Raw genomic sequence first — 12,223 nt, 5'->3', positions numbered from 1 at the left:
CTTGTAAAAATTTGAAACATCCTAATCTATACTTGCATCGCGCCTACGATAGTGCTATCGTCCGGACAGTCCGGGAATCGGCTCGCCGTCCGGGTGAACTAGTAATTTTTTCATCCGAGGAAGTCCTGCGAAACCTGTTGACCTTTTTTTTTGTTTTTGCTTGTACGATTCATTCGCGTTCATATACACCACTAATATTCAATGGAACTATTTTAAACAAGTCGCTGCACTACCATCGAATTTTTCATTGCTTGTTCTGTGACAAAACTGAATTTTGGTCTTTTAAATTGAAATACCTAAATAAGGGGGGCCGAAATTTTCCTCCGCCCCGGGCGGCTGACACCCACGGTACGCCACTGCTCTCAAGTCTCCGTAGATAAAACAAACACAGAAATAAATAACACAAAATAAATTGTAGCTATGCGTCGATTCCGCACGACATGTCCGAACACGTAACTGAACAATAGTGTGGGGAGAGTGAGTAATCAAGAGTTGAGAGTGGCGCTCAAACAAAAGACAAATCGGCAAGATTTGAAAACTGGGTTCGCGTAAGTCGGGGTAGCGTAAGTCGAGGTATTATTGTATATTATTTTATGATTCAAATTGTATACACTTATTGTGTATTTTGCTTGATTGATGGTTTTAAGAGGTTGTCAAATAATGTTTTCCACTCTGGGGATAATGATGCATAATCTTTTTAATTGACATATTTCTTTCTTATGTTTGTCTTAAAAATGTCGAAGTTTTATACTATTCTTAAAAGATGTTTCCAAGATATATGTTTTAAAAGCACTACGTTATCGAACCTCATCGACATTCCGGGCTCTCAGACATATTGTAACAATGTGATTTGTGGCTTCCTTTTAGATATGTTATATTGATGTTCTTTAACTCTTTGGGATAATGATTTGATTGTCAACCAAATACGAGTTAGTTGCTGCTTGAATCTATTGTCTTCAATTGAAGTAGAATATATGCCTGGGGCTCTGCTTGTATCAATTTTATCCTTAGCATTAGTTAATAATTGAAATACAATTATATTGCAATGATATGCTATCAGGATACTGCAGTATTTAGCAATTACTGTAATTTGTAGATGGAGCTGAGTCTACATTCATGATCAAGGATAATGCACCTTTGAGTTTGATCCTGTAGCATCAGTTTCTCATTATTGTGACATAGGTGCATACTGTAAACTCTCTCCATTTGTCATTCCTTGTTGGTGATAACTTTTTGTTGTATTCATGTTTTATTGCAGTCTTTTTATGTTGGTAATGCTTGAATAGTGTGTATAAGCTTTTTTTACTAATGTTCTGAAAATGACAGTGTTATATGTAACTGGGTCTTGCATATAACCAGAATGTAGAACCAATACTTGTGGTATACATCCATATTTACTTGTCCATTTGTGAAAGTGATGTTAATGTCAAGAAAATGGCATTGGTATTACTGTATTGGTTCAATTCCAAAGTTAAGCCAAATGGATTGTTATGTACATCAGGTATATACTTCCTTATGATTAGAATATCGTCTATGAAGTGTGTTTATAAGGTGATATTTGGGATAAATTCCTGCAATACTTTGTTTTATAAGACTCTAACATTTAATTCACAGAGATACTCTGAGAGAAGGTTTCACATGGGGATTCCATGCTGTTGAATGTATATTTGATGATTAAATTTAAAGAGTGATGTATAGCAAAGGGTGTACATTAACTCTAATACCTGCTGGTGGTATTTACATGCAGAGGAACAATTTTAAGCAAAAAGTCTCTTAAGTTACAAAAACAAGGCTCCAGCTTAATTGATAGGCATAGTATATAGATTTGAAATCTAGCACTGTGATGTGTTCATAATTCAACAGAGTAATATCTTTTAATTTGTCCACTAGTTTTTGTTGATCTCTGATCATGTGTTTGTAACTACAGTGGTGCCTTGACTTAAGAGTTTAATTTGTTCTGTGATAGAACTCATAACTCAAATTGCTCTTATGTCAAATCAATTTTCTCCATTGAAATGAATTGAAATTCCATTAATCTGTTCTGGACCCCCAAAAACCACAATTTTTTGTTACATTTTTTAAATAACAAATATTGTATAAAAACCCAATAGAATGTACAGTACTGCAATAAACTGGTTTTGCAGATGTTGCAGTGTTTGCTGCATAGATAAAGGAAGAAGAGATGGAATATTCCAGAAATGATAGACTGTGTCACCTCACACAACATGGAAGTGAACTAATGCCTATGTCACTCGATCACATATTTTTCTATAAGCTAGCCTGTCAGACATTGGAAGAGTAACAAAATTACAGCAATTTTCTACCTTCTTTTCCTTAATCTGTGATTCGCTGTGCCAACTAGCAGTGGGATATCTGAAGCTGGCTCATAACCTGAAGTTTAGTTCTCAACTCAAAGCAAAAAATTGGCCAAGAGACTGCTCGTATCTCGAAAAACTCGTAAGTTGGGACACTCGTAAGTCAAGGTATCATTATACCTAGGTGTTCTGCTATGAATCTATATAACTATTGTTGGTGGCCTAGCTTTATCTACATTTGGTCTTAATTGCATGCCTGGTTTATGGGTCTTGGCAACAGCAAACTTCCTCAGGATGTCTGGTAAATGTATAATTACCAGATTGAAGTGCAAAACCTTGGTGAGTGATGTTTTGATTAATTTGTTACTGATGTTTTGAAATGCTTCTAGTTAGGATTCTTAGTTTATTCTTAATCGCCATCCTAATTGGATATTATGTAATGCATGTTAAGGTGCATGCGCGCCAGTGTTTTGCGCGTTTATAAAATAATTAATAGCCATTCTTATCGAAATTTAAAACGCATGNAGTGCCAAGCAATACCGTATTTCCAAGTTATGAACTTAGAAAAACAGTATGAAAAGATAGAATAAATTCAAATAATATAATTAAATAATAATTAAATTCAAATTAAACTAATTTAAGACTTAATGGTGAGGAATGTTGATAGCATCAACACTCCTCAACCCAGAACATACCACAAGAGAAAATAATCCAATATCCTATAGTCAAGTAAATGATTGAAAAAGGGGGTGTATTTTTCTTAACCATGTGTGAGGTATTTGGCAAGTTTGCTCAATTAAGGTTGCAGAGCAGATTACAAGTTAGGAATTGTATACCGAAACAATAAAGGTTTTTAAAAGTATTTCATTCAAATAAATTTTTGATTCCTAAATCTCTCAAGCTTTTTTTAACTTATCAATGTATAAAAATATGTAATATGAATTGAAAACTACTAAACTACTATTAAAACCTTAAATAAAATATAGAACAAGGAAAAATGTCACTCAATTAGAAACTTAAATATATTACTTTCTGGTTATTATTTACATATTTTAACAAGCAAATATTTAGAACAGTTACATTTTGCAAAAAGAAAATGTTCTAATTAAAAATTTTTCAAGAATGTTTAAAGAATGAATCAATAAGAAATCTTGTTTGACTTGCTGCGTCTATGTCTTCATTTTAAATCTTTTCAAATATTACAAATGAATTAGACTACTTTGTATTTCAAATGATAAGCTATTAAAAGATTTTATGGATAATCTGATTGTTGGAAAAATTTATAACGTGAAAAATTCTAAATTGTTTAAATACTCAAAATACATATAAGCTATTGTAGACTTAAGTGGGATTTCAGATATTATTCATTTTTATTTTGTCAAAAAATTACTGAAATCTATATGTGGAAGGTGCAACTTAATTTTGAATTAATTCTTTTGAATATTTAAATTTAAAAACAAATTATAAGACAAAAATATAATTTCAATGAAAAAATAAACTCAAATTCTTACATTACATGTTTTTGTAACTTCCTTAACAAGAAGGCTCAGCAGTTATGTTTGTTACAAAATTTAAGAAAAATTCTTAAAATTAGACAATACATAAAAGTGACTTTTAACTTTTGTCTTTTTGCACGCGTATGGGAAATTTTCTAACTAAATTTATTTGACTTGGCAATTTTTACCAAATGTAGTTATGTTTGTGTTTTATCAATGCAGTTCCTAAGCTATATTGGAAAAGTTATGAAAATGTTTGTTTATATCAAGGAGAGAAAAGAATAAAATAATTTGTATAGATGTTAGAAAAAAACATGCATGTATAGTTACTATATTGTTCATGGGCTGTAATAATGGCATGAATTGAAAAATGTTAAATTGAAGAAAAGAGAGTTTAATGGATTTTTAAAAAGAAAATTGTAGATAGAATGCAAATAAAATCAAAAGGTTAATATCAACTGTTCATTGTGATAATGAACAGTTGATATTAACCATAAAAAGCAATTTCAAAATAATTACAGAAAAGTTGTTTTTTGCACCCTCAACTACTACAGTTTTGACATATCTTTAGAGATGCACCACTATTGTTGGATCTTTTTCTTTTTATTGTAAAGGTCTTACCAATAGGAATTGAGTTTCATAAAAGTTTATTGAAAAAGCTTATTTTTTTTTTTTTTTTGCTATTTGTCAAATAGCAAAAAAAATCAGAAATACAAAAAGAAATATTAATAGTAAGAATTACAGTTAATTGGATTGAAGTATAAGGTTATTCAATATAGACCTGAAAAAGAAAACAAATCTTATTGGCAAGTACTGACAAGTCAAAAAATGCCAGTATTACCCCCTTTAGTTATAGCTCAAAACAAACCAGTGCCATTATTAGTGCCTACATAAGTATCAATTATGAAAAAGCAAAGAATGATACTTCACACTTGTCAGTTATTATTGAACTAATAGTCATGTCAGATAGAGTATAACTTTACATAGGAAAAGTGTACTGTATATTGGCTCAAAATTCATGACTTTTAAGTGTCACTATTGCAGCCAATGAGCTTTAAAAAATCAGTTTATGGATTAATATGAAGTTTCTCTGTTTTTTATGAATTTTAATACTACTACTATATGAATTTTTTGTATGTTAAATTAGAAGATTACCATGATTTGATTATTAAGTAATTTTACTGTATTATTGTGTAAAGTGAATAAGATATCTTTACATCTTTTAATAAATTGCTTTAATTATAGTTTTAAAATCACAAGATGTATAATTAGATTCCATGTCTGACCTTTATCTATCTAATATCTATTAAATTGTTTACAATTACTGTATCACAATTATTATATTTACTATTTAACGGTGTTCTTTTTAAACTAGATTTTAACTGGTATGTGATGTGCTATAATCCTCTTTTCTAAAACTTAACTGTTTCTTTATTTATTAATGTTTCAATTTTTCACACTGAATGCTTCTGAATATTCTGTCATATTGACACCAGAATTCTCATAGTAGCTGGAGTGGTTTCTGCTCTGAGATGACGTATTAGATAATCAACATCTGTCTGGATCTGCTCTAAAATCTGTATTTTCATTATTGAGTAAAGTAAAAAGAATTCTTAAAATGCATTCCAGAACAAAAATCTCATTATTTGAATTTGCAATGGTAAAGATCCAAGGAAGACATCTCTAGGAAGTTGAAAACTTTATTGCAAGACTGAAATTATCTGCTGGGAAATAGTGAGTAAAGTTATAATTTTGTCATACTGTAAATCTGTCCAAATATAATAAACTGGTCAAACTTAAAACATCAATAAATTTGACAACGTATGATAAGTTAGTAAAAAAAAAATAAAAAATAAAATAAAAGTGACAAAGATAAACATTTAGGTTAGGGTTCAATGACTGCTGGTTTTTAGTCACATTGTTTTTATCTGGAGACTATATATACTTATAGAAATATTGTAGTGTTTTGTTTCATAGTTTACAATATTACTTATACATAGAATAATACAATTAAAAGAAAGATTACAATATTTTATTTTTATATCTGAATTATAGCAGTGTTTCTTTTAAGTTAGTTATTGTTCTAGAGAATTAAAAATACACAGAGTTAATNGTATCAAAGAGCATAAATATACGATTAATAAGAAACTTGACAACACCGTGCTCTCGTCTTACGCAACGCAACACGACATTCAAGTCCATTGGGATCGGGCGGAAATTATTAAACCTACGACAAATTTACATACAATGAAATATCTGGAGAAATTAGAGATCTTTAAGGCACACAAGAAAACTGGTTGCATCAACCATAGAGATGCGGACTCTTTACCTACCGCATGGCGATCCTTTTACAAGAATTAATGACTTTATTTATTTTTATTTGTTAAGGAACATTTTTTCGGATTAATTTTTATTTTACGTTTATTTTATCTACTTTTCCGTTATTTATATTTTAATTTCGTATTTACGTTCTTTTTTGTGTTCGATTTTATTCTATGTTATGGTAACTGACGAAGATCGTTAAAAAATGATCGAAAACGTTATTATATTATTAATTTTTATTAGCTGGATTATTAAAGGTGTGTTTTATTAATAGTATATTTATCCAGTTCGTTCGTTATATAAGATATATACAGCAGGTGACAAATTTTTTCTAACTATCTCGCAGTTCTTCCTCAGGTCAACTAGCTTAGAAATGCTTCCGAACGTAGCATGTGGAATTCGACAGGATCGAATGTCATTTTGACAAAGTCAGTCTCGCTTGACAAGTGCGGTCATGAGCTGGTGGAGGTAGCCATGGGTCGGCATATAATAGGGACTGCCAGGCCAGCAATAGATTTATTTCCTCCTTCCAGTTGACACTCCGTTCAGAAGTATTCCTAAGCTAGTTGACCTGAGGAAGAACTGTGAGATAGTTCGAAAATGCTTGTCACCCGCTGTATGTATCTTATACGCGTTGCGCGCTGATAACAGGTTTAGGGAAATCATGAATTTACTCCGTGCTGAAATTAGAGTTAACTTTGTGATTAAATGTTTATAATCAAAGAGATTCTTTAAATCAATATTAAAAATAATGAGAATCAAAAAATTTTCAGTTTATTCTCTTTTGACTACTGACTTTATTGTTTACTGTAAATAGCATGACTTATGAAGTTCATGCAGTGAAACATTTGTCTGTGATTGATTGATTCTTGAGATAATTTGTTTTAATTGCCAGTAAATCTTTAAGAATGATGCTAGTAACCCACAAACACATGCAATAGCAGCAATTTTCTGCTACTGCTGGTTTTCATGGGCATTTTTTGCCAAATTGACATAGTTACCCATGTTTTCATGATGTCTTTATGACATATACTCTCTGTCTGTAAAATTTTTCCACTTATCATAGGCCTTAAAAAAAACCACTGTGGAAAATCACTGCCTTATGTATGCAATAATGTGCAATTTTTATCTGCTTCCTCCATGATCACATGCATAAGTGGCAATTTTCTGCTCTTATATCAATTTTCCATCATCAAAAGTGATGTCACAGGTCTCTCATGATTGCTGCAAGAGGAAATCATAATGTCATATGTTTGTCAAGCTATGCATGACATAATGACATGATCTACAAGTCACAATTACCTTGAACAGTTGTCTCTAAAAGATTGCCTGGAGTGCTATGACATCCGACAGTTTAAATGATTTTGCAGTTTTATTTCATGTCAGAAAAATCGTTTTCCAGTCCTGAGAAACACCTCAGCCTTCCTATATTTATTTCCAGCTGAACTCATTTCATATTAATCCACACTATCACTCTGTAGAAGCTCTTGAAAGAACATTGTTCTGTGAACAAAACAATATCTCATAAACTAAACAATATTTGATGTTGAAATTTGGCTCATGCAGAAAAGACACATTACAGGATTGACACTCAAAGAATGACCCTATTTAAGGAATAGTGCCCATTTTAAAAGTGAAAATATTTCAGAGAAATGTAAACTCATCTTGAATACAGTGAATAATAATTTAATGAAGTCTGTTAATGTATACTTCATAAACTACAAGCCAATGAATGCCATGTTATCGGACTAGATGTTGGCTATAATACTAATAAATTATGAAATAATTTAATTAAAAATTATGATTATTAAATTTATTAAGAGATGGTGCCAAATGTCTCCCTCTAGTACCAAATTGTTTCATAATTTATTAGTATTATAGTTGATATCTAGCCCGATAACATGCGGCATTTGTTGGCTTGTAGTTCATAATGTATTGGGTCGTAATGATGATGATTGTATACTTCATAAAGTACTGAATGTGAATCATGCATTTCTTTTCCGACATCATCATCTATTATATATATTATTTAAAGGATAATTCCTTATAATTGTGAATTTTAAAGTAATATAAATTAAAATTACATGAATTATACATAATAAAAAAATCAAACAAATTTTAATAAAGCAGCCAAAATTATATACAGAACATAACATTTATCAATTTTTTATTTTATTGTAGTATCTATTGGGATTATGCTCTAAATCTAAAAGTAGATGAAATTGTTTACCTGCATTGTCATCAGCAAGGTAAATATTTTCTTCTGTATTGTCAAATAGCATAATAGTTTATCAAGCATCAAACAGTTAAATTTCTAAATTAACAGCAAAATTAGTAACATTACTATTATGTGTAGGTGATGGCTACAGTACAAATCTATAGATCCATGTTTTCTGCAGCTGATAGTGGTGGTACTATCGTACTTGTGGGTCAAGATGGTGTCCAACGTCCACCCATACATTTCCCCAAAGGAGGTCACATGTTAGCTTTTCTGTCGTGTCTGGAGAATGGACTGCTGCCTCATGGTCAACTGGATCCCCCCTTATGGTCTCAGAGGGGCAAAGGTATCTAATAATAATTATATTATTATGTTGAGGAAATATAATTTTCTTTCATTAATAATAAGATTTAAAATATTCTATTAATATTAATGTCATTAGTATAATAAGTATATAAATTATAAAAGTGTTTTTACATATTGTAACTTAAATAAATCTGATTTAATATAGAAGACTTGTGTATTTATTGTTGAAGATAAAGGTAATAGTAGACATACAAATACTATACAATATTAAACATCATGTAAACTATTGTTTGCATCTTGTCTAAGTTTCTGATTGTAATTGATATTTATTCTTGTATATGTTATGTAAAGTGTGTTCAAGTTATAAGGACTGCTCCTCTTGTTTTATCTTAAAAATAATTCAACTATTCTATTATGATTACTATTGAAATAGTTGTCAGTTTATTTATATTATTATCAGTGATGACAACATGATATAATATCTATACTGATTTGTGCACTAAAGCAGCCTATTATATTTGCAATACTTAAAATAGCTGTATTCATTCATAGAAAATAACATACAATTATCTGATATTTACATCTGACCAGAAAAGCGCTGTTAGAATTTGTTAGGAAACATCAGAAGTGTACCTAAAGATCCTTATTAATGTTAACTACTTTATAGTGTCACAACATTATCAATGTGAACTAATCAATATGATCAGTCATTTAATTTAATCAAGGAATCAATTAATTAATATCAAACAATAATTGTAGATTTAGTATTTGAGTTAATGTTTCTAAGCCATTTTGATTCTTGTTAAACAGTAAAATTAATAATACAGGGTTCCAGAAAATTTTACTAACCAGATGGAATGAAATAGCTGGGTGGACCAAAAACAAAATATTGCGCAATATAATAAAATTTTCTGTTTGTAAATACAACCTCTTTCTCTACAAACATTTTTTGTATATCTTTATTTCAGTTCTGTCTTGGATTTTTTTGCCCTTGTTTGACCTTGGGAATTTATATTCTCCCATATCTGGACCATATCTTATTAACAAAGGAATTACCGATAAAATGTTTGAATTTTATCAGTAATTGATTCCTTTATGTTCGTTACTTTAAAGTTTTCATTTCATGCACAAATAATATTGTGAAAAGTTTTTTCATTAATTTCAACTGTACTTAGCTTTCTTTGTTCTGTTTTGATATCTCCTACATTTTGACTCCACTCACTAGAAAATAAACTTCTCACTATGGCATTACATACAGAGTGATTCAAAAGTCACAGAAATTTTTAAAAATTAATAACTCACAAACTATTTACAGTAAGATGATGCGGTTTTCACAGAAATGCTTAGAAAGAAGTGGGATTTTTTTAGGTGTAATAAAAATTTAGTAACAAAATAGTTACATTTCTTGCCTTCTTGCCACTTCTTGTCAAGTTATTAATTTTTAAAAATTTCTGTGACTTTTGAATCACCCTGTATTTCATTTTCATTTTGAGATTTGGCATTCTATCAGATTCTGTTCATCCTCTTTAAATGCCTTTCCTTGCTCAGTTTCTACCCTATTTCTTATTGCTCAATTATTTATCTCATCTTAGTTTAATTTCACTTCACACAACACTTAACACCTCAATACTACTTCCAGCAGTCAAAAGATTTTAATATTCTAACGTTTTCGGCCGTCTTTTAGAGGCCCTCTTCAGGATGAAACATTAAAAAACAGTTCTATCTTTTGAAGGATTTTAATAATCGAATACAGCTGTGTTCCGAACTTCAAAAGATAGAAATCCTTCAAAAGATAGAACTGTTTTTTAATGTTTCATCCTGAAGAGGGCCTCTAAAAGACGGCCGAAAACGTTAGAATATTAAAATCTTTTGACTGCTGGAAGTAGTATTGAGGTGTTAAGTGTTGTGTGTAGTATATCTTTCCAGTTTACGTGTGTTAATTTTTTGTCTGATTTAATTTCACTTCTAAATATTTTTAAAGTCACATACTGTAAGTTCTACATTTTTCATTTTTAACAACTATATACTTCTCTTACACAAATACTTTTTCTCATATTCTAGATAATCCATACTCACTTATATTGAATTGCATTTTTTTTGAAAGAGTTAATTCAGAAGTTAGTTAATGATATGGGCAAAGCATCTGTGGGTAATTGACAATTCTATTGTTGATTTGATGTCTTCACTATTAAGCTTATTAGTTTCTTCTTAAAATTATTTTAAAAATTCACTTTTCTGGCTTGGCTTAATTAAAGCATAATTTAATAAATACGAAATTATATTTACATGTCATTTCTCTTTACCAAAAATACAGAATGTTTATTATAATATATATTGTCAGTGTCTTTGAAATGACATTAGAATTCCAAGATTGACAGTAGCTGGGTTGATAGCAAATTGCAAATAGACCCAGAGGCTGTTTTTATGTTTGAATTACAATAGAATTCTGTTTTAAGTTGAACATAAAAATAGCAATAATTACATAAAATTTTAAATGTCAAGCATAAGCTTATTGTAAATAGCTACTGTGTATACATATAATAGGAGCTCCCTTATGAAAAATTTGACCATACATCTAAAATTTAAATTTTGTGCAGATTCTAAAGTAGTCTTGATGGTTATGGGGTGGTATTGAAGTCAGTTATTGGCCAATAATAAATAGTAAATTTTTAATAAATAAATAATTTGAATTTATTTCTATTACATAACACCATTTTTCATTTTTGCATGAATTATGTGCTTCCATCTAATTTCTGTTTACAACAACAAGTTAAAATATTTTCAAATTTACTTTCCTGAAAATGAAATGATATTACAATGTTTTTTCCAGTTGATTTTACCAACTGTTTGGCTAGGTAATCTGGTAAATTTATAAGAATCGTTATTTTCATATATTAATTTACCAGATTAACTAGCCAAACAGTTGGTAAAATCACCTGGAAAAACATTACAATATCATTTTTATTCAACAGTTTCNACATCAAGTTCAAAATCATTTCCAGAAGGAAATGGTCTAACATTAGATAGAACTAAGAGATTTATTCAAAAACAAGATAATGTAGCTACTGAGTGAGTATCTCAATTTTATTTTAGATTAAAAATGCTTTCAAAATTAATTTTAAAAGTTAAATTTTAGATATCTCTAATCTTAAATGAGGGAAAAGATATGATAAAAATTTATATATTTTATTTTCATATATTAATTTACCAGATTAACTAGCCAAACAGTTGGTAAAATCACCTGGAAAAACATTACAATATCATTTTTATTCAACAGTTTCTGTTTTTAAGCCAAATGCAAATTAGATGTCAATGAAACAGATAAACTCTAAATTACTTGCTAAAATATAGATAAATTCATGATTAATTTACATTCAGATATTTTTGTTGTATGCTTTTTTTGGCATCATTTATATTTTACAGGTAGGAGTTCCTAAATAATATGATTTATGATGAATATATTATGAAATTTTGTTACAATTAGAAAAATACTAAAAGAATATATCAAAATTATCATCATCTATTATTATTAATATGAAACACATGTTATTTTTATATTAAAATAT

The 12,223-nt window shown here is 29.5% G+C and overlaps 1 protein-coding gene across 1 annotated transcript in view; it reads left to right on the top strand.

The window, feature by feature from the left end:
* LOC111633861 (small G protein signaling modulator 2-like) overlaps window positions 1-12,223 on the top strand; it is an 89,822-nt gene that overhangs the window by 42,865 nt on the left and 34,734 nt on the right. The window contains exons 10-11 of the mRNA XM_023378496.1: window positions 8,315-8,382; window positions 8,533-8,697. Of these exons, the coding sequence (XP_023234264.1) occupies window positions 8,315-8,382; window positions 8,533-8,697 (233 nt within the window). The remainder of the gene's footprint in view (window positions 1-8,314; window positions 8,383-8,532; window positions 8,698-12,223) is intronic.

Source organism: Centruroides sculpturatus, unplaced genomic scaffold (genome assembly GCF_000671375.1).
Source record: "Centruroides sculpturatus isolate CEXI.00-Female unplaced genomic scaffold, Cexi_2.0 scaffold804, whole genome shotgun sequence".
In the NCBI taxonomy this organism is placed as follows: Eukaryota; Metazoa; Arthropoda; class Arachnida; order Scorpiones; family Buthidae; genus Centruroides; species Centruroides sculpturatus.
Note: the sequence above shows the minus strand (reverse complement) of the source record. Positions and strands in the feature narration are given on the sequence as shown.